The sequence below is a fragment of the Panthera uncia genome, chromosome E1 (genome assembly GCF_023721935.1).
Source record: "Panthera uncia isolate 11264 chromosome E1, Puncia_PCG_1.0, whole genome shotgun sequence".
Lineage (NCBI taxonomy): Eukaryota > Metazoa > Chordata > Mammalia > Carnivora > Felidae > Panthera > Panthera uncia.
Window position 1 is genome coordinate 2,297,528 of NC_064814.1, and position 26,561 is coordinate 2,324,088.

A 26,561-nucleotide genomic window follows, 5' to 3' on the forward strand; every position below is an offset into this window, starting at 1 on the left:
TTTTTGGGACAGAGAGAGACAGAGCATGAACGGGGGAGGGGCAGAGAGAGAGGGAGACACAGAATCGGAAACAGGCTCCAGGCTCCGAGCCATCAGCCCAGAGCCTGACGCGGGGCTTGAACTCACAGACCGCGAGATCGTGACCTGGCTGAAGTCGGACGCTTAACCGACTGCGCCACCCAGGCGCCCCTGACCTGGTTTCTTTAAAGGCAATACTATGAGTAAACTTTGAAAAGTCTACTTCACGCATGCAAGATGGAAAGATGACTTTTCCCAAGGATGCGTGACCCCTGGTTTTCCCGGGATATGCCTATGGCCAGGCCTGCTTGACCTGTGACGGCAGAGCAAAGAGCCACATGACTCCGAGGACACTGACCGCGCGGTGTGGACAGAACTTCGCTTACATCGCGGACGCTGTTGGGAAAGGCTCGGCTCGGGCCGTCTCCCGAGTCCTGATGCCCGAACTGCCTAGAAGGTTCCGAATGGGAATGGCCCACTTACGACGGGGAGCCAGCGCATGGTCCCGTTTCCCGGCATCCTCGGGGGCTCACCTTCAGCTCCAGTGATGTACTGAGCCTGGACCCACAGCTCCTCCAGATACCCTTTGATTCTCCAGCCAAACGGGACGTCGCTGGAGATGTCCTCTGGAAGGGTCATGTAGTTCTGCACCATGACGTAGGGCACCTCACTCTTGGATCTGCAGCCAGACAAGGGGTTGCTCACGACACAAGCCCCACCTCTGATGCCGCGCTCGACAGCACAGGTGCCGAAAAGGCTGGCCCAGATCACGGCTCAGGGCTTCCGTTATAAACGCACTCAAGCACGTCCATGTGTCATCTGTTTCACAGACAACAACGAAACAAGGCTGGGAAGTCAAGCAGGCTGCCCGAAGGCTGGGGCAGAACCGGGCCGTGCGGTGCCTGGACCTCCCCTCGCCGTCCACCTTCGACACAGAACCCGGCGCGTGGGAGGCGACCCTTTCCCTCAGGGTCGACAGTGCCCTGTCGTCTAAATAAGTGTTTCCACTCGAGATCCAGGATCCCACGTATTCAAATATTCTTTGTTCACCCGTGCTCCAAAAGCGAAGCCCCTGATATCCAAAGAGGAAACTTCTGGGAGGCCGGCTGAGGGTGAGCTGTGCAAGGGCAGGCCCGGGGCAGGGTATGTGGGTCCCGCCACGGAATGAGGGGCAGGGAGAGCTGACTGATCAAAGGGCTTTCCGAAGCACAGCCTCACCAGTCCGGATGAGGCCCAAGCTGGCAGTTTTACCTGGGGTGGTGCTCTGAAAGCAGGGCCACGAGGAAGGGGAGTGAAACAAGGAATTCTCGGAACTTTCAAGAACCCCCGTTTGTTACAGCGATGCCATCGCCCTTAGGCTGCAAACAGACCCGGCATTTAATTTCTTAATTTTTAATTTTAGAGAGAGTGTGTGCACGTGTGAGTGGGGCAGCGGCGGAAGGAGAGAGAATCTTCAGCAGGCTCCGTGCTCAGCGCTCACAGCCCGACTTGGGGCTCGATCCCACGAACCGCGAGATCATGACCTGAGCCGCAATCAACAGTGGGACACTCAAATGACCGAGCCACCCAGGCGCCCCAGATCCAGCATTTAAAATAACTGTGATTCCAATGTCGATACATACACTTCATCAACTACTTGGATGAGCATGTTAAGGCCACACCTGCCTTACGGTTTTTTCCCTTCACTCACACACACACACACACACACACATACACACTCAACTCTCTTATTCACCTCATATCATTTGTCACAAGAGGAATGTTCAGAAGCTTGATGTCACGGAAAATAAACATCCAAAGATCTCTTGTCCAGGATGGAGAGTCTGGCCTGATCAGTAGCTCGAGGTTGCTGTCTATGTCGAGGACGGACACCATGCTTGCCAGGAGGGGGGTCACCACACCTTGGACCCGTTTCCAGAGGGTCTGCCTGCAGTGGGGGAGAGAGGAGACCGCGTGCCAGCTCGGCAAGCAAGGAGCGCGGTGGGGGGGGGGGGGGGGGGGGGGGCTCCATTCTGTTGACATTCGGTTCGTTGGTCACGAGACACCTGGTCTATCGATGCAACACCACAGCTCTGGCAACACATGGAAACTGGCGTCGTTTTTAAGTACCCGAAGAAAAGTTCACAGGTAGAAACGGATTGGAGACGGGACGAGAATGGACCTTAATTCTACATCGAATCAGTTTCCAAGTAGCATCCGTTGTGTTTTGTTATATAGCTATTTCCCCAAAGCAAGTAGAGGCTCTCTACAGAAAACAGGGACCACATTCATTTGGGGGAAAAAAAGTTACTTTAAGAAAAAACAAACAACAGTTGCAGGGAGAAAATGATAAAGCACAGGCCAAAATAAGTGTGTTGGGGGTCAAGTTAAACAGGAAAGTACACGCTTTTCTAAAACATGGTTTTGTTTTTTGTTTTTTGGGTTTTTTTTAACGTTTATTTATTTTGAGACACAGAGAGACAGAGCATGAACAGGGGAGGGTCAGAGAGAGGGAGACACAGAATCTGAAACAGGCTCCAGGCTCTGAGCTGTCGGCACAGAGCCCGACGCGGGGCTCGAACTCACAGAACGTGAGATCGTGACCTGAGCTGAAGTCGGACGCTCAACCGACTGAGCCACCCAGGCGCCCCTCTAAAACATGGTTTTACTCATGTCTGTGGACATTGGATCCAAAAGGGTTTACATACGTACACACATTTCCCTGTTTCTGTTAATGCTGTTGTACTTCGCTGTTATAACGATGTTTATGCGTGATCATGAACTCTATAATACCCTGCAAAGAACCTACTGCCAAGTAGCTAATGTTGGGGAGAAAAAGTCAGGTTCCATTGTAAAAAGAGGAGAGAGAAATACTTTCCTTTTAAAAGTACGCAGTGTGCAGGGACCTGTGGAGATTTCACAAGCGTCTAGGGAGGAAACGAAGCACGCTAACAGTCAAGAGAGCACTTGATTTACAGAAAAAAATGCCTGAGTAGAAAAAAGCGTAGGAAACCACAGGATGAAATGTAGAAGCCGGCAGTGGGGGGAGAGGGGAAGGTGTACCTGGACAGGTATGCGGGCTTCGGGCATCGGGGAAAACCAAGACTAAAATGACTTGGATTTATTTTTTAATGTTTATTTATTTGCGGGGGGGGGGGGGGCGGGGGAAGGGAAAGTGGGGGAGGGGCAGAGAGAGAGGGAGACACAGAATCCGAAGCGGGCTCCAGGCTCCGAGATGTCAGCACAGAGCCCGATGCGGGGCTCGAACTCATGGACTGCGAGATCATGACCCGAGCCGAAGTCGGATGTTCAACCGACTGAGTCACCCAGGCGCCCCAAAGATTTGGACTTTAATCGCAAGAGGGAAAGTGACTTAGGTCCCCAGTACATGGACGGTAAACAGAGTGGCCCCCAGAGGCTTGTGAGAGTGAACTAGCAGGCTCCAAAGCCCACCTGACACCCGACACAGGTGAGTTACAGCTGTGGTCTGACCACCCCATGCAAGGGGTGTTCAGACACCCCCGGCAACTGCTGAGGGGTGGGCCAGTCTCAATACAGCCAACAGCAGAGCAGTGACAAGGAGGGGCCCCACACACCGCTCTGGACACCTGCCGAGTGTGGGGAGTCTGGCCGCTGGAGGGGAAACCAAAAATAGAGATTTTAAGGATTACTGACATGAAATTAAATATTTAATAATATCTGTAAGGGGAGTGGGGAGCCTGGGTGCCTCAGTCCGACTTTGGCTCAGGTCACGATCTCACCGTTTGTGAGTTCAAGCCCTGGGTCCACGTCAGGCTCTGTGCTGACAGCTCGGAGCCTGGGGCCTGCTTCCCATTCTGTGTCTCCCTCTCTCTCTGCCTCTCCCTGCTCGCGCGCGCTCTCTCTCTCTCTCTCTCTCTCTGTCGAAAATTAAGAAACGTTAAAAAAGTAAAAATATAATATCTGTAAGGTGTAACCAAGGAAAATGATCTAGATTAATATCTGATCTTATGAAATTCCTTACTCAGAAAGTGTAAGTGGGAAAGAAACTAAGGATAACTAAAGAAAAACATAGAAGCAGGAACTGCCCCCCACAGCAACGAAACCAGCAGCAGGAACTCTGGGGGCTCCCACATTTCCCACCAGCCCATCACACAGAGGCAGGGTCCCGAGGCCATGCCGATCACGGCTGGGGAAGACCGGACCCGTATGAGACCAGAGGAGCCGAACGTTCCTTCAGAAGTGAGGAACCAGGGCACGAGGATGTGTGACCAGCCTAAGAGGACCCTGCCGACTCGGGGCGGCTGGACCTTCCCTGTGGGACCCACCGTGTCCCGCCTCCCTCCAGAACACCAGGTGTCTTGACTTAGTCCTGAGAAAAGGGTCCAGGTTTTACGGAAAAAGGACCACGGGTGATACATGCATACTCCCGGACCCGACGTTTGTATTATCAAATGACTTCGACTAAGCAGCAGGCCTGAGAAAATCATTCCCCTTCCTTCCCTGCCTGTCCCCTTCCCCATAACCTAAAACAGCAGCCATTTCCACGGACGACCACGCTGGTCGGGGTTAACACCCTGCGAGGATACACATTGTACTTTTGGAAGTTGGGTGCTGTTGTTACGACAAAACGTGCACACGCAGAAAAGGAGACCAGAGTCTAGCAAACCCCATCTGACCTCCACCCAGACCATTCTGCCCCCTTTGGGGAAAACAGGGACCGCTCTGAACCGCACGGAGCTTGCAGACGAGGCGCGTGGGCGAGCCGTCCACGGCCGGGACGCTTGTGTCCCACTGCCACACCGAGCCACCCCCCCCCACGGCCCGGTACCTGAATGTGCCTGCCTCCTGGAGAGCGTCCTGATTCGAGGCCTCCCGGGTCACCCACTCCTTCATGTTGAACAGGGACTGGTCTTCCTGCTGCTTTAGGAGGACGTAGAGGCGTGCCTTGGATGCCCGCAAGAACGCGGCTGCAGAAAAGCAGAGGGCATGTGCCTTGGGCATCCCCCACGGGCATCGAGCGGGGGACTTTGATGGACGTCCAGTGACCCCAGGGTCTCGGGCGAGATTTGGGAGCTGCACCGAGGTCCCTGCTGCACCCGCGGCCTCTGCGAGCCCTGGGGCCACAGGGGCAACGGTCGCGCTCCCCCGTGCCGCCCGTGGGGCCCCATACCTTTGACCTCGTCGTCGTCGTCCTCGTCTAGGAGGCCGAGGAGGATCTCCACTCTCCGCATGCTGCGCTGGCGGCCATCCTGGTCGCGGAGCGTGCCCACGGCACTCTGTATGCAGCTCCTCAGCAGGCTGGTGGTGTCCATGATCTGTGCGTGTCACGGGGACAGTCAGGCCTCCCCGCCCCACGCCGCCCCCCCCATCCCTCGAGAGTTGCTGTCGGGGGCTGTGGGCCCCCCCGGGGATTCAGCCCGGTCAGATCCCGCCCTGGCCCAGGGCCTCGACTCTGGGAGACAGGAGGGGACCGCCTGTGGGGGAGGCCCGTGTCCCGGGAGGCCCCAGAACTAGAAGGAGCCAGAACTCACATGGCTTCCGCCCTGCTCAGCGTTGCCCGTCGCCGTCGAGCCTTCCGTCCCCAGGTCCACCCCTGGCGCCTCCTCTGACCCCACAGCCTCGGTTTCCATCGGTTCCTCCGGGCTGTCATCGGCCCCGTGTCCCGTCTCCACTGCAACAGAAGTGCGATCAAGCCGCGGAGAAAGGGAGCTGCACTCGGGCTCTTGCCTGCAGGCCTCCCTGGTCCCTCACCCCTGCAGTGGGTCACATGGGCTCCACCAGCACCAACCTTCCCTCCCGTCCTGGGCTCACACGGCTGACACGGGGTGCTGGCGATCAGAGTCTGACACGCACCACAGGCCCCATTTCACAGCCCGATGTGTCCACTAGGACCCATTTTCCCATGTGGGCACGCTGACCTGTGCCTGGCCTTGGAAGCAGCGGAAGGTGTCCTGGGACTTGCCCCCCGTCAGGGCAGGTGCGGTGACTCAATGCTCCTCCGCGCTCCCGGCCACCACTCCTACTGTCCCACCTACGGCCCCAAAGGCTTCCTCCTGACTTACACTCGGAGTCCCCTTCTGGTTTAAACAGCTGGCTGATGGTCACATCCTGCAGTCTAGTCACGTCCGAAACCATAACCGTGGACTGGCACAGGTCGTCAATGTGCACAGACTGCCACAGCCCTGTGAGGAATGAAGCCGCTGAGAACGTCCCCATGCTTTCCCTGGTGTCCTCTTGGCCACAAGCAGGGACACACCACAGGTCCTGATGTTTAAATACGCAGCTGCTCAGGGGTGTTGGGGGGCCCGGTTGGTTAAGCATCCGACGGCGGCTCGGGTCGTGATCTCACGGACTGTGAGTTCGAAACCCGCGTCGGGCTCTGTGCTGACAGCACAGAGCCTGGAGCCTGCTTTGGATTCTGTGTCTCCCTCTCTCTATGCCTCTCTCTTGCTTGTGCTCTCTCTCTCTCAAAAATAAAGATTAAAAAAAAAAAATTTTTAAATACACCTATTGCTGAATGGTTTGTACCCTTTAGTCCCCTTAGTCACCCTTTAGTGACTCTGGTTCATACACAGAAGCCACCTGACCCTGCTATCTATTTCAACAACCGTAACATAAACATCAGCCATAAGAATGGAAAGATCTGCCTGTTTGTAAAGGGTATCTGAACGTTTTTAATTCTTTTTTTTTAAGTTTATTGACTTATTTTGAGAGAGACAGAGAGTGCACGAGCAGGGGAGGAGGAGAGAGAGAATCCCAAGCAGGCTCTGTGCTGTCAGAGCAGAGCCCAATGTGGGGCTTGAACTCACAAACCCTGAGATCATGACCTGAGCCGAAACCCAAGAGTTGGATGTTTAACCAACTAAGCCACCGAGGCGCCCTGGTTTTTGATTCTTTTTATATTTTTTAGTAACCTTGCCCCATCACAGCTAGAAAAGGGGTGTGGGAAATTGGCAAGATTTATCCCCCGTTATCTACGACAGTCTTAAAGCAAACTGTCACTTGCCAGTTTCTAGAATACCAATTTTCTTATGCGTGAAGTAATTGGTGACCCATTCCTCAGAAAAAAAAGAGAGGCTTAAGATAGCATTCCCTGCCCCCCGCCGGAACCAGGCATGAAGTATCAGTGCTTCCAGAACAGTGCCAGTTGGGAGTGCCTTCTCTAGGCTATCCGTGTAATTATTAAAGACACTATTAAAAAACACTATAAAAGAAAACACTGGTGTTTATCTACCAGTCAGTAAGGGAGTCCTGCACACTGTAGCAGCCAGCCCAGACACACGTGTTTCCTGCAATAACCCGGGGTTAAGAAATTTAATTGCATCCGAAACGAATCTCGTTGAGATTAACACCGGTGCTCGGATCCCAGGCTTGTACGCCACGGGAGCAAATTAGGAGCAACTCTGCACATTATCTAAATAAGCGTATTTGCTGCCATTTTCAGCCTACCCCCGTGGAATCCCACGTAGGACGCTCCACTCTCTATCCGGGACAGTTTCGTGATGAAATAGACCAAGACGCAGCCCTGATTCCCTTGTATCTTGTTGATTTCGTTTATAGCAGAATACCTGTTTTAAAACAAGCAAGCGAGGACAAACAAGTCAAAACAAAACAAACAAACAGACAAAGCCAACGATGTGGAAGCGGCTGACCGCTCCCGTGAGCGGTCAGGTTCAATCTTAAGTCTTCTTATCTTGCTTTCTTTCCCTCTCTCCCCGCTTCCTTCCTTCCTTCCTTCCTCCCTTTCTCCCTCCCTCCCTCCGTCTTTCCTTCCTTCCTTCCTCCCTCCCTCCCTCCCTCTTTCCTTCCTTCCTCCCTTTCTCCCTCCCTCCCTTTCCTTCCTTCCTTCCTTCCTTCCTCCCTCCCTCCCTCTTTCCTTCCTTCCTTCCTCCCTCCCTCCCTCTTTCCTTCCTTCCTTCCTTCCTCCCTCCCTCCTTTCCTTCCTTCCTTCCTCCCTTCCTTTCTTCCTTTCTAATGTTTATTTTTGAGAGAGAGGGAGAGACAGAGCGTGAGCAGGGAGCTGCAGAGAGAGGGAGACAGACACAGAATCGGAAGTAGGCTCCAGGCTCTGAGCTGTCAGCACAGAGCCCCACAAGGGGCTCAAACCCACGAACTCTGAGATCGTGACCTGAGCCGAAGTCGGACGCTTAACCAGCTGAGCCACGCAGGGGCCCCTCTAGGATAGTCTTTTATATCCTACTAATATTCTATCATTTACACTTCTTGGCATTTTACCACTGTTGCCTGGTTTTAGCCTTCTCTGTAGGCTAAATTTCAGGGGAGAAATTCTTTAGGAACTCCTGAATAAAATTGGGGCTTTCTGGGTAGTTTCTGAGAAAAATAACAAACACATACTTAGCTGAAGCAATGAGCTGAGCGCTGTGGACTCCGTCTTCAAAATTGGTTTGAATAATGAGGATTTTACACCTGGCTGCATCAGTTAAGCAGTTTCTGAAAGAAAAAGGAAATTATCCGTCCTAAGAAACGGGCGATGAAAGTCCCCCAGAATGATGGGAAGTAGAAGACGACCGAGAACGAGTGCCTCGGGTGAGGATCTCCTCTGTGTGAGCGGACAAGCCAGGGGAGAGCGTGTAAACCCGGGGAAATGCTTCCCTGATGAGACGAGAGGATGCTTCCCTCCACCCCCCAAGAAGGATGCCTGTGCAGAGGGGGGACTGGAAGAATGCAACAAGCACCCTTTTCGGTCGTGTGGCTTCGGCGGTCACGAGCCAGTGCTGGTGACAGCCCGGTGGTCCCTGCAGCCCTGTGAGCGAAGGACAGAGCAGTCAGGGCTGGGGGCAGAGGGGACAGGGAGGGAAGGCGGGAGCCTCACTGGACTTCTCTGAGGAATGAGCCCTCGGTGTCAAACTGCTGCAGAGACAGGATCATGGGCTTCAGAGCTCCGTCCGCTCCTTCTGACTGCAAAACTTCGCAGTCACGGTTGGTCAGCAGTCTGGAGAAAGTGGTGATCTACAAAGTCAGGAAACGCAAGTTACTGGCTAGAATTCAAGGGAAGGTTTACAGGTCTGCTGCGGTAAGTCCTAGAAACGTGAGGATGTTGAACAAACACCTTCCACGGGCTCCAGCATGCGTCGTGCAGTTGGTACACAGAAAAGAACCCAAACCCAGAGGAGATGTTAAAAACGAGGCAGCGTTGAGGCACACAGAAGCCATGGGATCAAAACGTTCTAGAGAGAAGACTCATCCTGTTCCCTAGGTGCCTTCAAGTCTCCTTGGAGTAGCTCTCCGTGCGTGGCCCCTCACGGAAATTCTGACGACCGCTCAGGGCTCAACGCCCCCGCCATTTCTCCATCAGTCTTGCTGCTTTCGTCCAGACAGACGTCGCCGCCTGGATGTCACAGGGGACATGTCACAGGTGGTAAGGTGCGCCCGGGATGGAACTTACCACCAATGCTTGTGTCTTGCCCATTCCTGGACTGCGACTCTCCAAACCTCCAGGCATCCAAAGCACGATCTGGGGAACCATCCCTGGACCCGCCTTCCACGGCCCCCCCAAAAGAATCAGCCCCTAGCTCTGCCAGCTGATATCTGGACTATTTCTCCATTCTGTCCCACGTGCCCCTCTCTCGGGCTAAACGGGTCCGGCAGCCTCCTGACTGGCCTATCTTGTCTGCGACACTCTTCTCTCAGGCCTTCTCCCTCCCTGTCCCAGGCAACGGGACCCATCTCGACAAGCATTCCGCCACCTCTCCCGTCTCTACGGCAGACCCCTCATCGGCGTCGCTGATAAGACCCGCCGTGAAGTCTCTCCCATGGCATCTCAACCCCATCTCTCGGTCCTCGCGTCCTCGAACCTCACGCTGCACAGCGACCGGTCCCCGGAGCGATTTCACACCTTGACAGCTCGGCTCAAGTGGGCTCTGTGCCTGTACCACCGTCCCAGCCACACGTCACGATCGGCTGGCGGGTCCTCTGACCTCATACCCTGATCTGCGTCGCCCCCTCCTGCCTCCACGGATAGCACTGTCTTACGATATCCATGGGACCTGCTCACAAGTCTTGCGCTGTATGCTGACCGAGGCCGAGAAGCGTGCCAACGCACGTCTATGTTCTCAGTGCCCTCAGCCCAGTACTGGAAGGTGTCCCTTCCTTTGCTGAAGCGAACGTCGTCCACAGCGTCACCCTCCGTGCAGAGGACTGCGCGGAAGCAGGCACTCGAGACTCGCCTGGCTTGAACTTTTTTGAGGATCTGGGCCTCTCACACTCCATGGAGAGAAAGCGGAGTCTCAACGTAGCCATCTATGATTCCTAGGCACTGCCTTTTTTTTTTTGTAATTTTTTTTTTAACGTTTACTTACTTTTGACAGAGAGGGAGAGAGACAGAGCATGAGAGGGGGAGGGGCAGAGAGAGAGGGAGACCCAGAATCTGAAACAGGCTCCAGGCTCCGAGCCGTCGGCACAGAGCCCGACGCGGGGCTCGAACTCCCGGACCGCGAGATCGTGACCTGAGCCGAAGTCGGACGCTCAACCGACCGAGCCCCCCCCCAGGCGCCCCTCCTACGCGCTGCCTTGAAAGGAGTCCTGAGTTCTGGACCCTAGGGATCCAAGGCCTCTGGGGTGAAGGGGGACCAGGGTAAAAGCGTAGCGAGACAATCACCTCCGTGAAGACGATGCGGCGTTCCAGGTGGCGCTCGGGGACCGCCGTGCGCAGCTGGGCCCGGAGGAAGTCCGCGAAGGAGCTGTGCTGCTGCGTGTGGTAGTACTCCCGAGACAGCGCCTGGGCGGTGAACAGGCCCAGGGAGGAAGCGCCCAGGCGGACCACGGCGTCCGGCGTGGCACAGCCCAGCAGTATCGACTTGGCCTCCTCGCACACCCGCTGGTAGAGTTCGTCGGTCAAGGCCCCGCGGCCTCGCCTCTCCGTGACCTGCAGCACCACAGAGGCACAAGCGTCCGAGTGGTAGCCGACGAAGACTTCCGAAGGGCTGTATCTGTGTCCGCCTGCCAAGTGCTGGCCTTTCACATCCACGAACCTCTCCACCCAGGCCTTGAGCTCCTCCACGACCCTCTTCTGCCATTTCTCCAGGACGGTGTTGATGTCCAGGTAGTGCTTCTCCAGCCGGTTGATGAGCGGGATGGGGAACTGCTTGTAGACGACGTCTTTCTCCTCGATGACGATCAACCGGAAGTCGGGGTGGACCCGGCACTTGACCCGATGGGTCCCCAGCCCGAGGTCCACGTACTTCTGGCCTCCCAGGTAGACGTAGTACTGGTTGAGCGCGTCGTACAGGCTCTCGTAGAGGCTCTGAAGGTTGAGCAGCACCACCGTCTTGCCGGTCTCCATGCAGATCTTCACCCGGTTGATGTTCCTGCAGATCTGGGTGTACTCCTGGTCCCGGGGAAAGCTGGAGCCAAAAATGATCTCCGGCTGCTGGTCGTCCCTGAAGAACATCTGCTGCAGGACCTGGAGGGCCGCGTAGTTTCTGGTCAGCACGAGCAGGTAGCGGGACTCGGACTCGTCCGGCTCCCTGCCCGCCGCCTTCTGGAGGTGGCCGCGCATGTTCTGCTCGATCAGCTGTATGGTGCCGACCGCCTCTGAGCACTTCGCCTCGGGCAAGGCGGCCATAAAAATGTCCAGCGCGTCGATGTCGTCTTTGCCGCTGAAGTTGCGGAGGACGGCCTGCGCGACGTCTTGCGGGGAAGGCTCTTTGTCAGAAGCCTTCGCCCTGGCGAAGACCATCTTGATGAGGCTGTAGTAGTCACGGAGCCCGAAGAACTCCTTGTCTTGCTTCCTGCACACCGTTTCGTAGGCTCTGGCAAAGGGCGCGAACAAGCCCTGCACTCTCTGCTGAACCAGGGGCTCCGAGGAGCAGATTCCCTTGGCGCTCTCCATGAGCTCCTTCTTGCTGGGACTGCCGCGCGACACAAAAATGCCCCGGTTCATCTTGGCGGGGTCCAGGGCCCAGTTGGAAATGCCTATGAAGCCAACCTTTTGGTGGGGGGCAGGATCGTCTTCGATGCAGCCGTACTCCAAGAGCGGGTGCAGCGCCTTCAGGGGCATCTTGGGCGAGTCCTCGGCCAGCCCCACCTCGTCCAGCACCACCACGGACACGTACTCCTGCAGGTCCTTGCCCTGCTGGAAGCGGGCACACTGCTTGAAGGTGCTTATGATGCCCTGCGGGGTGGAGTGGGGGCTGCACTGGAACGACACCAGGTGCACCTGCTTCAGGTTGCGGAAGAGGTCCGAGTGGGCCGCCGGGCCTTGCATGGCATCCGCCACGATGGTCTTGGCAAGAGATTTAGAGCTGCCGGGCTTCCCCACCAGGAAGAGAGGAATCTTCAGCTCGATGCAGATGACCATCATGAAGACGTTCTCCTTCAAAGCCGAGTTCCTGGCGATGGTTTTCCGCAAAGACACGCCATCCAGGAAGAGATCCTGCGTTCGAGTTATCTCCTCCAGGACGACCTTGCTGTCGTCGTAGGGTTCCGGAAAGAGCCTGCAGATGGTCTTCCAGTAGGACTCCTTCTGTTCTAAGGAGGCGTGATAGCACACCCCGAGGGCCAGCACCAGGGACCAGAGGACGGGATCTCTCTCGGAGCCGCTTTGGTCCACGTCGGCCCTGCAGAGGAAGGCGTCCAGCTTGGACAGGAGCATCACGCTGTGGTCGTAAAACCACATGAAGACTCGGACACAGCGCTCCACGTCCCTGAGGCTGACAAAGCCACACTCGTTTCCTCTCTTCCTCATGAAGCTCTGCGAGGCAGAAAGCACCTCCGTGATGGCACGGATCTGGGCTTCGTCCACCCCGACGGAGTGCACCGTCCTCTGCACGATCTGCTGGATATAGAGCTTCTCGGCGGTGTTATTCAGCTGGCCGAAGTCCCACACCAGGGGGATGAGGCTCGGCGGCAGAGCGTGGACTCGGTACACCAGCTGCCGGAGAGGGGTGGAGCCAAGCTTCTCCGCCGTGTCCTCCGAGCTGACCCTGTACCCCAAACCAGCCGCCTCCAGACGGCTGATCATCTCCTGCGAGTGCTTCCGGTAAGGGTTGCAGGCGGCTATGATGTGCAGGCCCGAGTCCTTGGCCAGGGGCTGGCCGTTCACGGTACGATCGCACAGGACTTCCTTGATGCAGCTTATGGCTTCTGTTGTGTTGGCTTCATCGAAAAACAAGATGGTGCCCAGCTGATGCTGCTCCTTGTTGAAGACAGCGAGTTCCTCGGCCTCCCGGACTTTGGAGTAGATCATCTCTGCCGTCGTTCCTCCGTGGACCTTGACCAGCTTCATGGTTTCAGCTTGGGTGCTCCCACGCCGCAGGTCGCTGAGGAACTTAATGAGTCTGGTTTTCCCGCAGCCGGTCTCCCCCATGATGATAACGGGGATCCCACACCGGAACCGCATCTCGATGGCAAGGATCTTAAGCATGTTGTCCATTGTGAGCTCATAGGTTTCATCGGGGTCCATGGGCCACTGGATCCCTAACGCCAGGCACAGCCTTTCCAGTTTCTCATGCCTGGGCAGCTGGTCAAAGTCAACGTTGAAGGGCACCCTCTGGAGTGACAGCCCCCGGTACAGTTCCATCGCCATGACGTCTTTCTTGATGACCGTCCTGCTGGAGAGATCCACCGCGTCAAGGCTGCCGTTCTCGTTGGGCTGGATGTGGAAGCCTATGAATGTCATGGACGTGTGGTCGCCGTTGAAGAACACGTACGGGTGAGGCTCGGACTCCCACCTCCTCCGGAGAGTGAAAGGGGCGAGGTCTTCCTCCCTGACCCCATCCATGGGGACCGCGTACCTCCCTGGGCTTTGGTCGGACGTGTGAAGGGTGGGTGTGGCGAAATCTCTTGCCATGAAGATCATGAAGGTGACCACAAAGTTCTTGAAGCCCCCCAGTGTGTCTCCAGTTACGTCTGGGTTGCAGAAGAGGGAACCCTCGCAATCTCGGAGCTGGTAATTGAGGAACCCGGCAAAGTTCCGGAGCTCTGACCAGGATGGATCTATCACCCCGCAGTAAATCAGGAAATACTGGAGGCATTCCGTAGGGGTGCCTTCCACACAGCCTTCTTGGTACAGGAACGAGTCCAGGTTTTCTTTCTGGTGGAACCGTCTCAGATACTGGTAAGGCCTCTGGAAAGTCTCGCTTTGGAACACTCCCTGGTCCATCCCTGGATCTCTGCAGTTCTCCTCGGGATTCAGCTCCATATCGATCACTTCTTTGGGAGGCCGGCAGGTGACTCTTGGGAAGATGTCGAGAAAACTGAACTGGGGGCCGTGTGTACTCTGGAAAGGGGAGACACAAAGAAAACGCGTATGGCTCCATTTTCCCGAACGATCGTTCTGCACCTTAACCCTTCACGCGGTCTGCACTGGACGGGCCTTTACGAGCAACTACTTTGCGTCAACTGATTTCCGCAGCCTCCTTTGTACACGAGACTGCTTTCTTTAGTATGCTGAGGCATTGTGGGAACTTACCTTCTCAGCTGGTGAGTCTTTTCTACCCGACTTCCTGAAACAAAATCTCTCAATTTTTTTTTAATCTTTATTTATTTTTGAGAGAGAGAGAGAGAGAGAGAGAAACAGAGCATGAGCAGGGGAGGGGCAGAGAGAGAGGGGAACACAGAATCCAAAATGGGCTCCAAGCTCCGAGCTGTCAGCACAGAGCCCGACGCGGGGCTCGAACCCACCAACGGTGAGATCATGACCTGAGCTGAAGTTGGGCACTCAACCGACTGAGCCACCCAGGCGCCCCCTGAAACAAAATCTCTATTAAGCACGTGTGTGTGCGTGTGCACACGCCTGTGCAAGATGCCCGCCCTTTCGTTTAGAAGTGTGCAAGACAGGGGGCGCCTGGATGGTTCAGTCAGCTGAACATCCAGCTCAGGTCATGATCCCAGGGTTGTGGGATCGAGCCCCATGTCGGGCTCTGCACTGAGCACAGGGCCTGCTTGAGATTCTCTCTCTCCCTCTCTCCCTGCCCTTCCCCGGTTTGCACATGCTGTCACTGTGTCTCTCTCTCTCCCTCTCTCTCTCTCTCTCTCTCTCTCAAAAAAAAGAAATGTACATGACAAAAGCCTCCTTCCCATCTTGGCTGGCATTAAGAAAGACGGACCGTGTCCAGCAGACGAACTCACTGCATTGCGAGCACTGCTGGCATTTAACGCAAACAGCATGAATCCCGAAGTGAACAAAACGAACATAAGATACTGCTAACAGATGACGGTATTTTCATTCCAGACATTAGAAAAATAATTTTAAAGACTGAATTGTCTTTACTAACACCGTGCTCAGCTGCTTCGCTAAGGGAGCAGTGGGCGTACCGGTGCAGAGACGTGAAAATGCCCTGTGGTACACACCCGTTTGGAAGGCATCTTGAGCATTGCTGGGGTCCTTTCCAGGATTTCAATGATGTATAAGTGGCACGGGTTCCGGAGCCACATTTTCCCATTTATATCCATTAAGTACTGCAGGATGAGGAGTTTGAAAATGAACACCCAAAGTCCGGTCTGCACCTAAAGACAGAATCACGCAGGTGTAGGAGCGCTTAGACAGAAGACGGCCCGTCCTCCCAGCCCCGAGGACTGTCGTGCTCTGTCCTTGGACGCGGTGATACTGAGTATCAATACGCGTGGGAAGAGGACGCTGACCTTCCCGAAGCGGCCGCGTGACCAAGACCCCGGGGCACTTACCGAAGAGGTCACGTCAAAGTGGAATATCATGGGTCTGGTCTGATAGTGGGCCTTCAGGAAAGGCAGGAGGGAGCTCAGCACTTGGTTCTCATCCACCTGAGGGTCGATCAATCGGATGACTTTAAGGGGCACGTTTTCTCCTCTCAGCTTCATCGTCAGTTTGCTGTGCAATCTCTCCACATAGAGAGACTTCCCTGAAACGTTAGAGTATGGAAATCAGGCGGCAGGACCGTGGACCAGGAAGATTTGTTGCAAGTCGCTTCTCCGTGCAAAATTTGGAACGGATGAAATAAACCATCGCCCCGATTCACACCCTCAGGGAGCCAAAACCTCCCTGAGACTCCGTGTCCCCGCCTGCAGAGGGCTCCATCCGAGCCGCCCCCGCTGCAGGGGGAAGGGCCGTCGGATGGCCCCTGCGACCCGAGGGGCCCGCCCACCCCGGCGGCGGTCATTACCGACTCCCGCGCGCTTGGACGCCACGATGCCCACGCACGTCCGGTCCCGGAACACGTCGGCGGCCGACGGCGTGTGCGCGGGGACCTGGAAATGCTGCGCCAGGTAGGCCTGGATGTCCCGCAGGGGCGCCTGGGGGGTGACCAGGACCTTGTGCTGGCTGAAGGCGGAGGGCAGGTGACAGTGCTCCCGCTCGCTGTCGCACACCATCACCAGCTGGAAGTCCTCGTGGTGCGGCCGTGAGCACAGGCTCAGGAAGAGCGCCTCCGCCTGGCTGGCCACCTCGTAGCTCAGCAGGTCCGCGTACAGCAGGCTGTAGACGCCCTGCCCCCGGGAGCCCGGGGTCAAGCAGCGGCGCAGGAGCAGAGCCACCTCCTCCAAGGTGGTCGCCGGGGTGCAGAGCAGCACCTCGTCGAAGGTGGGCAGGGGCTGCTGCGGGGTGTGCATGTAGACGGCCAGCGCGGCCAGCAAGACCTCGGAGTGGCCGCAGACGATGAGGTTGGGCCGGCCGACGTGCAGGCCCTTGGGCAGCTGGCGCTCCACGGGGCACCCGCGCATCCACCCCAGGAGGGCCAGGCATCGGCCGAGGGCCTCCAGGTCCAGGCAGCGGGGCAGGAAGGCGCTCATGCACGCCAGCGACTGCTCCAGGACGGCCCTCAGCTTGCCCGCCAGGCTGAGCTCCCGCAGGAGCGTCACCTGCAGCCCCTGGATCGCCGTCTTCTCGTCGTGCCTGGCAGCCTCCCCGCGGGGCTCCTTGAGGGCCTTCGCGACGTCCTTCGGGGTGCAGTTGCCTTTGATGAAGGACAGCATGGTGAGGGCAGCGTCGCTGGGCGTCGCCTTCTTGAGCTCCGTGCTCAGGTACACCAGCTGCTCGGCGGTGTAGTAGTTGAGGTAGAAGTGCTTGGCCCGCTTCTCCGCCACGAAGGCCTCCCAGCGGTCCAGGAACTGCTCCAGCTGCCTGCTGACGGCCTCCAAGAGCTCTGCTACCGAGCCGCTGCCCTTGAGCTGGACCACAGGCTCCAAGCGGAAGTCCATCTGGATGGAGACGCCGTGTCGAGGGGAGCAGTGCACCTGGGCCGTCCAGTTGCGGAACAGCATGTTCCCGGCAGTGTACAGGTTTATGAAGGACTCCACGAGCCTCTGCACGTTGCAGAACACCTGTGGCGAACGGAAGCGGGAGCCGTGTCAGAGGCGACGCGACGCGACACGGGAGTCGAGGGGGAAGCGCCCCTCGGGTTCGGGTCTTTGCATGCTTCCCGGCGCGGCCTCGGACACGCGGGGCTCGCCGCGGAGGCCTTATCTCCTCTTTACATAATCAGCCTCCCGAGGGGACTCTCTTGAGGATAAAGGCTATTGGCATAAGGTACAGATAGCCTTGAAAGAAAAAACCCTTGACAGAGGCCAGGGGCTGTTACGTAAACGGATACTCCCTTAACGGTATGTTCGCTTTTAATTTTGACCAAGAGCTACTATCTAAATCTTCTGGTATTTGGGGGTTCTTGCTGATTCACAGCGATCAAAGCGACAGAAGTCTCCTTCTGGGACCCCTCCGCCGGCCGTCTCCCCTGCGACGCAGAGAACTAACAGACAATTCAGCCTGCGCACCCTAAGACGGGACCACCGACCGAACGGGCCCGTCGTGGCTTAGACATCTCTTGGCGTCTTGAACTCGGGTTCCTGCATTCTGCAGGCCCGCTGCCCCCCCCCCCCCAGATTTAAAGCGGAGTGCCTCCTATCACTTAATGCCAACTCAGACCCTCCTGAGTTGTCCGGCCCGCGGGCAGTGAGAGTCCTCACCTTGGAAAATATCTCTACTTGAACATTGCTGTGATCTTTCTTGCCAGACATCAGCATCAGCTTGTTCAAAAGCTCCTTGAGCTCTTCCAAAGAGAAGTCTCGCGTCTCCTCGTGGCCTCCGTGGCTCTCGGGAAGGGATAACTGTAGAACCGTGTCTGGGGAGATCTGCAGGCAAGTGCCAGTGTAGAAGCTGGTTTTCTGGAGGCAGAACCCCCGACACCCCCCCCCCCAAGTGACAGCAGCCCGTACAGGTCACAGCAGTGCCGGGACGTGGGGTGGCTCACCTTTTGGCCATCTGCGGGGGCCTTGATGATATAGCAGCCTTTGTCGTTGATGGCCGTTGCCAGAGACAGGGAAGTGAGCTCTACTGAACCGTGACTTTCCTTCACCGTTTTCAGCCACTCTAAGTTCCTGGCAGAGTCGCACTGTTGGGACAGGAGGGACACCTTCTTTCTCTTCTTCCCGTGGTTCCCCTCCTCTGCTCCCGCGGTGTAAGCCCCTCTTCCCCGTGTCCCGCTGGGAGTGCAGTCGCCCCGGGTGAGGCTTTCCTCACCTGCTGTCCTCTCACCTGTCCCGCTCGGGTCGCTGCCCACAGTGTTGCCCTTTTTCTAACGGGCTGATTGTCCGTGTCCCCAACCGTGGCCAGTGCCCTGGCTAGCACGCGGGGGCACGTGGACGGGTCGGGGGAAGGCTTGGTTCTGCCGGGCCCCCAGGCGGGGGTGAGGCCGGATGGAGCAAGGGCACTGTGGCCTTACGTTCTCCGTGTGCTTCTGGGGACCCCAAGTCCAACCGGAAGCTCTAAGGAGAAACTATGGCGGAGATGTTTTGTGGGCAAGTAAGCTTCCAGCGGCAGAAACGGAGATGCCTCGACCTGTCCTTCTGTTTCCCCTTTCCTCCCTCACCCTCCGTGGTTGCGGCTGGCCAGACATGGCCTCTGCAGACTAGCCACGTGATGCGGTGTGGGTCTGCTCGAACCCTGGTGCACGTGGTTTACTTAAACTACCACGTTTGTTTTAAAGATTTTTTTTCAAAGTTTTATTATTTATTTTTGAGACAGAGAGAGACACAACATGGGGTGGGGGCAGAGAGGGAGACACAGAATCCGAAGCAGGCTCCAGGCTCCGAGCTGTCAGCGCAGAGCCCGACGTGGGGCTCGAACCCACAAACAGAGACCACGACTTGAGCTGAAGTCGGACGCTTTACTGACTGAGCCACCCAGGGGCCCCCACGTTCATTTTCTTTCTGATAAAAAATGGATTTCTAGGGGCACCTGGCTGGCTCAGCCGGTAGAGCATGTGACCCTTGATCTCAGGGTCCTGAGTTCAAGCCCTGTGTTGGGTGTAGAGCTTACTTATGAATTAAGTGAATATAAATTAATATATATTTTACAAACATATAAATTTAAAATGTTAATTTACACCATTTACGGAAAATATGGAAAATACCAAGCGATATACAGAATTAAGGAACAGTTACTACCATTCAAAAAAAAAACACTGGTCACATGTCAGTCTTCTGTACATGAGTGTTTTGCATGATGGGAATTGTACTTAATTTACATGCAATTTTGAATTACACTTTCTAACATAATAAGGGAGAGAAAGCATTTCCATGTATGAAGGAAAACTGGTTTTAAACATCATTTTAGGGGCTCCCAGGGGGCTCAGTCGGTTGAGCGTCCGACTCTTGACTTCGTCTCAGGTCATGATCTCAGGGTTCGTGAGTTCAAGCCCTACGTCAGGCTCTGTGCTGACAGTACAGAGCCTGCTTGGGATTCTCTCCCTCTCTCACTGCCCCTCCTGCACTCTTGCGTGGACTCTCTCTCTCTCAAAATAATTAAACTATAAAGAAAAATCATTAAAACAATTTTTTTAATGTTTTATTTTTGACAGAGAGAGACAGACGGACAGACGGAGACAGAGCACGAGCAGGGGAGGGGCAGGGAGAGAGGGAGACACAGAATGGGAAGCAGGCTCCAGGCTCCGAGCTGTGAGCACAGAGCCCGACGCGGGGCTCGAACCCACGGACTGTGAACTCGTGACCCGAGCCGAAGTCGGACGTTTAAGCGACTGAGCCACCCAGGCGTCTGCCCAAGAGAAACATCATTTTAAAATGCCGCATCCACCCCATCATTCTGGTGGCATAGTTCGCAGTCACGCCCCTGGCGGTGCCGCAAGCGCCCACGCGGCTTTGTCTGCCCGCATGAAGCCAGAAGTAAGACTTACCAGCTTATGGGGCAGGTATGCGTCGTTGTTCAGGGCCCTCCACAGTTCCCCGAGATGGGTCATGAACTCGTCGAACCCCGCGCTCGTGTCCAGCTTGTACAGCAGCGGGGAGTAGCCCTGCACGGCATCGTGGAAGCAGGCCACCCGGTCCACGTCGATGTCGTTCTCCCCCGCGGAGATGGAGGCCAGGTCCACAAACACCTTCAGCTCGTGGACGCCTTGGGGCGGAGGGGGACAGGTGAGGGGGTGAGTGCGGGGCGGCTCTAGGACGGCCCGGCATTCTGACCTCGAGCAAGGATCCTCGGTGAGGTACAAACGGATACTGCTGAAATTTTAGGGTCTTGCTTATCGACTTTCTGCTCTTAGCACAGATCCGGGGCCATCTTTCTTTTGCAGCTGACGTCGACACTACTGGTCAGCACCTGGCCTCACGGAACCACAGCGACATCCAGGCACCCCACGGGGCTTCCGTGAACCTCGCTTTATTTAATCTGCACGACGCCCCCGTCTTACACGAAAAAGACGCGGGCTCAGCTGGTAAATACTGTGTCGACAGTTAACCATCAAGGGACGGAAGTACCTCTCTTCGGGCAACTTACGAATCAAAGGATGTGCCTCAAAGCGGGCCGGGGAGCCCACGGTGGCAAGCATGGGGGCTCTGGAGGAGAGACAGCCTCCCCCCTGCACACCAGAGCCGCCTCCCCTCTCCCCTGCTTCCTCCACCTCTCTTCCGTATCTCCCCTCCTCCCCTCTGTGCATCGCCTCTGCCAAAGGCGCCCAAGCCACAAGACGAAAAAGGCTGCCAAGCCCCTGGCCCAAAAAGGAACACACAGAACACCAACGAGTGTGACGTAATCCAAAGTCTCTGCGGACAAGGGCTCACCTTGTTTTGTAGCTAAAATCAAGCCCAGGAAAAAGCAAAAGGGAGCAAGATTTGTAAGAAAACGACCCTCCACTGTTCACAGCAAGCATCCAGAGTGGGGGGAAAACAGTAGCCAAGGAAATGCTTTCTATACCAGAACGTAAGAAACACCGCCCTGAAATGAACTGTGCCGGCAATCGCTGCGGCAAATGCTGTGCATCGACCTGACTCAGACAGCATCTCTGTTCTTCAGGCAGCACGTGGAGGGCTTGCCCCCCGCCCCACGAGCCAACTGAACACTCCCTCCAGACGCCGACAGCCGTACCTCCGAGAGCCTCCCGGACCCAGCTAATGAACTCCTTCCTCAGGGACAGCTCGTTCAGACACTGGCACCGGGGCTCAGTGATGTCCTGCAGCAGCTTTTTGGCCTGGATGAGCTGCTTGCTGATCCGGTCCAGCTTCTCGTGGCGAAACTGGTTGAAGTTGTCCGTCTGCAAGACAAGGCTCTACTGTGCGCGGGACGGGGTTACCTGGAGCCCTGGAGTTGGAGCCGTAGCGACGACGACCATCCCGGAGGCCCCATCCCCGCCCTTCCTGGACCGGCGGGAGCCGGAGACAGGCGCATGGAGCCCCTGTCCCCGAGACGCCAGAACCCCCCTGCTGTCCCCGGAATCGGTACAGGAACCACCCCTGCTCCGTGCCTGGCGTTCTGCCAAGCAACGTATGCCAGAACGCAGCCAGGTAAAAATTGCTACTTTTCCTACTTCATGGGTAAGCACACGGACCCCCGGAGCAGTGACTTACTCCACAGCACGCTGCTGGGATTCAAGCTGACGTGTGCTTTAATTCCAAATTTTGTGCTAAACTTTAACCATCATCGCAAGCGTCTATACCATACCGCAGGTCACGGGATACCCTGTCAATGCTCGCCTGAAGGAACACACCGCGTGGGACCCGGTTCTGGCCCGTAGCAGAGACAGCCTGCCGCGGACCGCTCCTTGCTGGCACCAGGGGACGCACAGAGCCGGGCGAACCAAACCCCTCTTTCGCCCCTCCAGCCCCTCTCTAGCCCCATGAGACCAGATCACTCCCTCCAAATCCCTGGCTACTGAAAGAAGGTCATCGCCCGTTCCCCAGTTCTCGAACCTCACGCCGACCCGGGAAAACAGTGAGTGTCAACGGCACTCACACTGTTTATAAACAAAGGTGGAAACAAGGCCCTGGGCACGATCTGGCATCGAATGAGGTGCAACCAAGAACTGCTGGGGGCAGGCTGTGGAATCATCCTGTCCAGCCTCGAGAACCCAGAGAGCCCGTGAGACACCCCCGCCAATTTCCCAGCCCCCCACCCCAGGGGTCCCTGGCAAATAACTTACGAAGTTTAACAGAGTGTGCAGAACACGGAAGTCACCGGTCAGGCCCAAACTGTCCTTGACCTTCAGGATGACCTTGGCTGAGCTGACAGCCTGATGCAGGTGATGGTACTCCCTGATCTGCCCAACACGGTCACCGATCCAGTCTCTTTGGTCGCTGCTGTCCAGGGCACACATAAGCTGGAGCTCGAAAGTGAGGTTGCTGTATTTATTCACAAAGTCGTTGAACACGACATTGACCTCCTGAAAGGTGATCTCTCCTGACTTCAGATCCTCATACAGATCCTGATACTTCTCGAAACAAGGGCAGTACAGATACTTATACGCTTCTTCGGGCTGGAGTATCTGCCCTTCCAGCTCCTCCCCGGGCTCGCTCAGCGCCCTCGCGGCTTCCGCCCAGAACACCTGGAAGAGGTGGCTGTCCTTCAACCAGTCCATCTTCCTGGCCATCTCCTGGACCTGGGGGCTCAGGCTGTAATGTGTCGTCCTCTTTACATCCGGGGAGGCGGGCGACAACCTCACGGTCACGGCGTCGCTCAGACGTTTACCGTTGAGGTCCTCCGCGTGTTTCCTGATCACCTCTTCCAGATCCACTTGGAAACCACAAAGGAACGTCAGAAGTCAAACCTCTACTCGCGGTACCGTTCTACCTTATTTTCCCCATAGTTACCGTCCTCACTGCCCGAAACGCAACCTGCGTGAACGCACTTGCCGTCATTCTTCCTCAGTAAGGACCCACTGGTCTCCCCACAACCCCCCCTACCCCCCGCCCCAGCTTGTTCATGACTTTCCACAACAAAGCAAGCACGGTCCCTTCTAGGCACCTGCGGGCACATGCGACCGTGTGGACATCGCCCGCCTCACTCCCTCCCCAAACCCGCTCCAGGGCCACAACAGACAAGGTCTTGGAAAAGTCACAAACCACGATGGGCTGGGAGGAGCGGAAAAGATCACAGCCAGAGCAAGGGGGTGGGGGTGGGGGTGGGGGTGTGGAATTGAAAAGCAGACCCGCAGCCATGGCCAAGGCCGAGTTGGGCCCCAAGGCGAGGGCCGCCAGCCCGCAGCGGGCGGGCTGGGATTCCCTGGTGGCATACACACAGGTCACACAGGTCGTTGGAGAGGAGGGAGAGAGTAAGGAGGCCTGGATCGAAAGGCTGGAGAAGAGGTCCGATTTTCACGCACACCCCATTCTAGACAGCAGGCCGCCCGCCCGTCTCCACCCCGGCCAGCGACAGCTCTGACACGGAGCGAGTTTGGCAACGGGAGAATCAGGCGTGCCTGGACGCATGTCCTCCCTCAGAAGACGACGGAGGGGTTGTAACAGAGAGGGACACACGCCGCGGGCAGCGGAGGAGGGGAGGCAGGAGCAGGACCCTGAGAGAGGACCAGAACATGCACACCAGGGGCAGACGGTCCTCCAGCCCCTCCCGTCTCTCCACCCCCAGGACCCCGGCCGCCGGGCCTGTGCCCCCCACGCTGGTCTGACCACCCCTGGGACAGGACCTGACGTGCCCTTGAGGCCCAGTTACACCACCCTCAGGGGCTACAGCCGGTTCGCTAGGCCCCCCCTCTTCGTACAGACGGAAGAATTCCCAGACACACGGGGGGGGGGGGTCTTTAACGTGAAAGACAGAAAAACATCCACATAAGGACTTGGAGGAAACAAGAAACTCTGGGGACAAAAGGCAAGGGAAACCTCTAAGCCGAAAATGACAATAATCTCAGAAAGACGAGACACCGCGATTGTGAACAGGAGCAAGATTGGCACGAAACAGGGTCGTTTAGAGAAAAATCAAAGTTCTTGTAAGTCAGTGTGACAACTGAGACGAAAAATGCTAAGGGAAAGGCTGGATGCCAAGGGGCCGAAATTTCTCAGAAAGCAGAGCAAACACCAAAGGGACAAAAGTTGAAGAAGAGATCCACGCAAGTGGCGCGGCTGCTGCGGGAGGTCTGGGACCCAACGGGGCGTGTTCCCGCCAGAGGAAATGTACCAGTGAGACAGCTCACGCGGATTTCCCAGGAGTCAGGGACGTGGATTTCCAGATCAGGAAGACCTACGTAAGCCCAACACGATGGATGGCAAAGCAACCCCGACCTCGGCTCGTCACCATGAACTCTCCGAAGAGTGGGGCCGAAAAGATCGCCAGGGCTTCCAGACAGAGAATGACCAGTGGTCAGAGTCACATCTGCCTTGTGCTTGTCCACAGCGACAGGGACAGTGGACCAACGCATCCAAGATCGGGCAGGATCTCCCCTCTGTAATTCTGCAGCAGCTAACGCTCGGGCCTGGGAGACCAGGGCAGCGGGTGGGTATTCAGGCAGGTCACGCGGAGGCACAGCGATAAACAGCGAAACGACCAAGGTGGCCCGTGCGATGCGGTTAAAAACGGACACGTCACGAGATGCCTCCCCTCCAAGGCAGACACTGCTGTGTGACGTGTGTGGATGGTCCCCTCGGACCCTGCCCCCCTCCCCTGCCCCGGGGACCCTCCACTTGGTCCACGTGGGCTCCCCGGAGTGTCACCTTTTACCAGGTGCTTCACCTCCCCGCACAGCTTCAGAAGACTGTGGACGCATTTCTTCTCTTTCTTCAGAAACTTGAGTTCCTCCTTCCTCCACTCCAACACTTCCTTTACATCCTGCTTCTTCTCTTGGGGTGAAAGGCACTTTCTCTCTGGAAAACGAGAGGAGCCCAGTAGGAGGAGCAAGGGTATCCTTTTCCGCGGAAACCCATCTCTGCCAGCTCCCTTTCTCTTTTAGATTTGTTTTTAACGTTTATTTTTGAGACAAGAGAGAGACAGAGCATGAACGGGGGAGGGGCAGAGAGACGGAGACACAGAATCTGAAGCAGGTTCCAGGCTCCGAGCTGTCGGCCCAGAGCCCCACGCGGGGCTCGAACCCACGAGCAGTGAGATCATGACCCGAGCCGAAGTCGGACGCCCCACCGACCGAGCCACCCGGGCGCCCCTCTGCCAGCTCCCTTTGAGGATGCTCTGAGGTCACGGCCGCGGGGAGGGACGAGGCGGCTGCCACGTGCACCGCCACGCTGCCCACACGCCCACGAGCCCAGCCTCGTGGAGAGAAACGGGGCGATCTTACCGACCCATTCTTTCATCACTTCCCCACCATTTTCCTGAGGATTAGAAACCGTCCCCTCTCAACTGGCCGACAGGAAGAGCCCCTCATCGTAGGAGGATGTGGGTCGCCCCTCTACAAAATACGCGGACACCCGCGGTCCCTGTCCAGGAACCTCAAGTCCGGTCCCGCTGACACTCACTTAACTGCCAGATGTCGAGAAACTGATTGGTGTGCTTCATGATGAGTTCCAAGTGTCCAACCAGGACAGTGCCATCCAGGAGGTCCTCGGTAACTTTCGTGAACACGGAGTCGGCCGTGGCCAACAGCTTCTTGCCATCCTCTGTCATGTTGGCTAGCACCTTCTCATCGGTTTCTGAGCAGGTTGAGAACAGAGTTAAAGGAGCGGGCGCCTGCTCCCGCCCCCCGCCCCCTGCCCCCGCACGACACGGGGCTGCCCCGCGGCCTCCTTGCTATTCTGCCCCCACCTGCACGCGAGACCAGCAAAGGTCACCCTGTGTCTCCAGAAGCGTTTCTCTCCCTTAGCCCGATTCTGCTTTCCGGAAGGCTTCCCAAACGACCTTGCTCATAAAGGTGACTCCCGCGATGGCAGGAGAGGAGAGCCGCACTTCTCTGGCTTTGATTTTTTTTTTTAATTTTTTTTTTTTCAACGTTTTTTTATTTATTTTTGGGACAGAGAGAGACAGAGCATGAACGGGGGAGGGGCAGAGAGAGAGGGAGACACAGAATCGGAAACAGGCTCCAGGCTCCGAGCCATCAGCCCTGAGCCTGACGCGGGGCTCGAACTCACGGACCGCGAGATCGTGACCTGGCTGAAGTCGGACGCTTAACCGACTGCGCCACCCAGGCGCCCCTTCTCTGGCTTTTAAAACCTGAGCCCCCTTCAGCATGCTGAGGGTTGTTCTGGAACTACCGTCTCCTTTAAGCCCCGCGTCTTGAGAATCCGTGCAGCAGAACAGTGGCCTGCACCAGGGACGCGCGGGTGCCCAGCGAGGGTGACCCGGAGGGTTTGCAGGGGGTGTTTTTGCGGAGGCACGTCAATGTGTGGGTTTGCTATTCTGCACAGGTTGGCTCTCTTGCAAAAATGGGAATTTGAATTTTAAGATCAAGCGAGAGGACAGAATTTTTATT

At 56.5% G+C, this 26,561-nt stretch overlaps 1 protein-coding gene across 6 annotated transcripts in view; it reads right to left on the bottom strand.

Moving 5' to 3' along the window:
• RNF213 (ring finger protein 213) overlaps nt 1–26,561 on the bottom strand; it is a 104,381-nt gene that overhangs the window by 32,606 nt on the left and 45,214 nt on the right. For all 6 annotated transcript variants that reach the window (XM_049635538.1, XM_049635539.1, XM_049635537.1 and 3 more), the window contains 20 exons: nt 25,612–25,785; nt 24,859–25,008; nt 22,338–22,927; nt 21,287–21,452; nt 20,100–20,317; nt 18,159–18,299; nt 17,875–18,039; nt 16,080–17,235; nt 15,625–15,818; nt 15,292–15,447; nt 10,598–14,218; nt 8,813–8,949; nt 8,335–8,430; nt 7,429–7,547; nt 6,042–6,161; nt 5,511–5,650; nt 5,150–5,294; nt 4,808–4,946; nt 1,754–1,945; nt 552–697 (listed from right to left, as the gene is read on the bottom strand). In XM_049635538.1, coding sequence (XP_049491495.1) covers nt 552–697; nt 1,754–1,945; nt 4,808–4,946; nt 5,150–5,294; nt 5,511–5,650; nt 6,042–6,161; nt 7,429–7,547; nt 8,335–8,430; nt 8,813–8,949; nt 10,598–14,218; nt 15,292–15,447; nt 15,625–15,818; nt 16,080–17,235; nt 17,875–18,039; nt 18,159–18,299; nt 20,100–20,317; nt 21,287–21,452; nt 22,338–22,927; nt 24,859–25,008; nt 25,612–25,785 — 7,965 coding nt within the window. The remainder of the gene's footprint in view (nt 1–551; nt 698–1,753; nt 1,946–4,807; nt 4,947–5,149; nt 5,295–5,510; nt 5,651–6,041; nt 6,162–7,428; nt 7,548–8,334; nt 8,431–8,812; nt 8,950–10,597; nt 14,219–15,291; nt 15,448–15,624; nt 15,819–16,079; nt 17,236–17,874; nt 18,040–18,158; nt 18,300–20,099; nt 20,318–21,286; nt 21,453–22,337; nt 22,928–24,858; nt 25,009–25,611; nt 25,786–26,561) is intronic.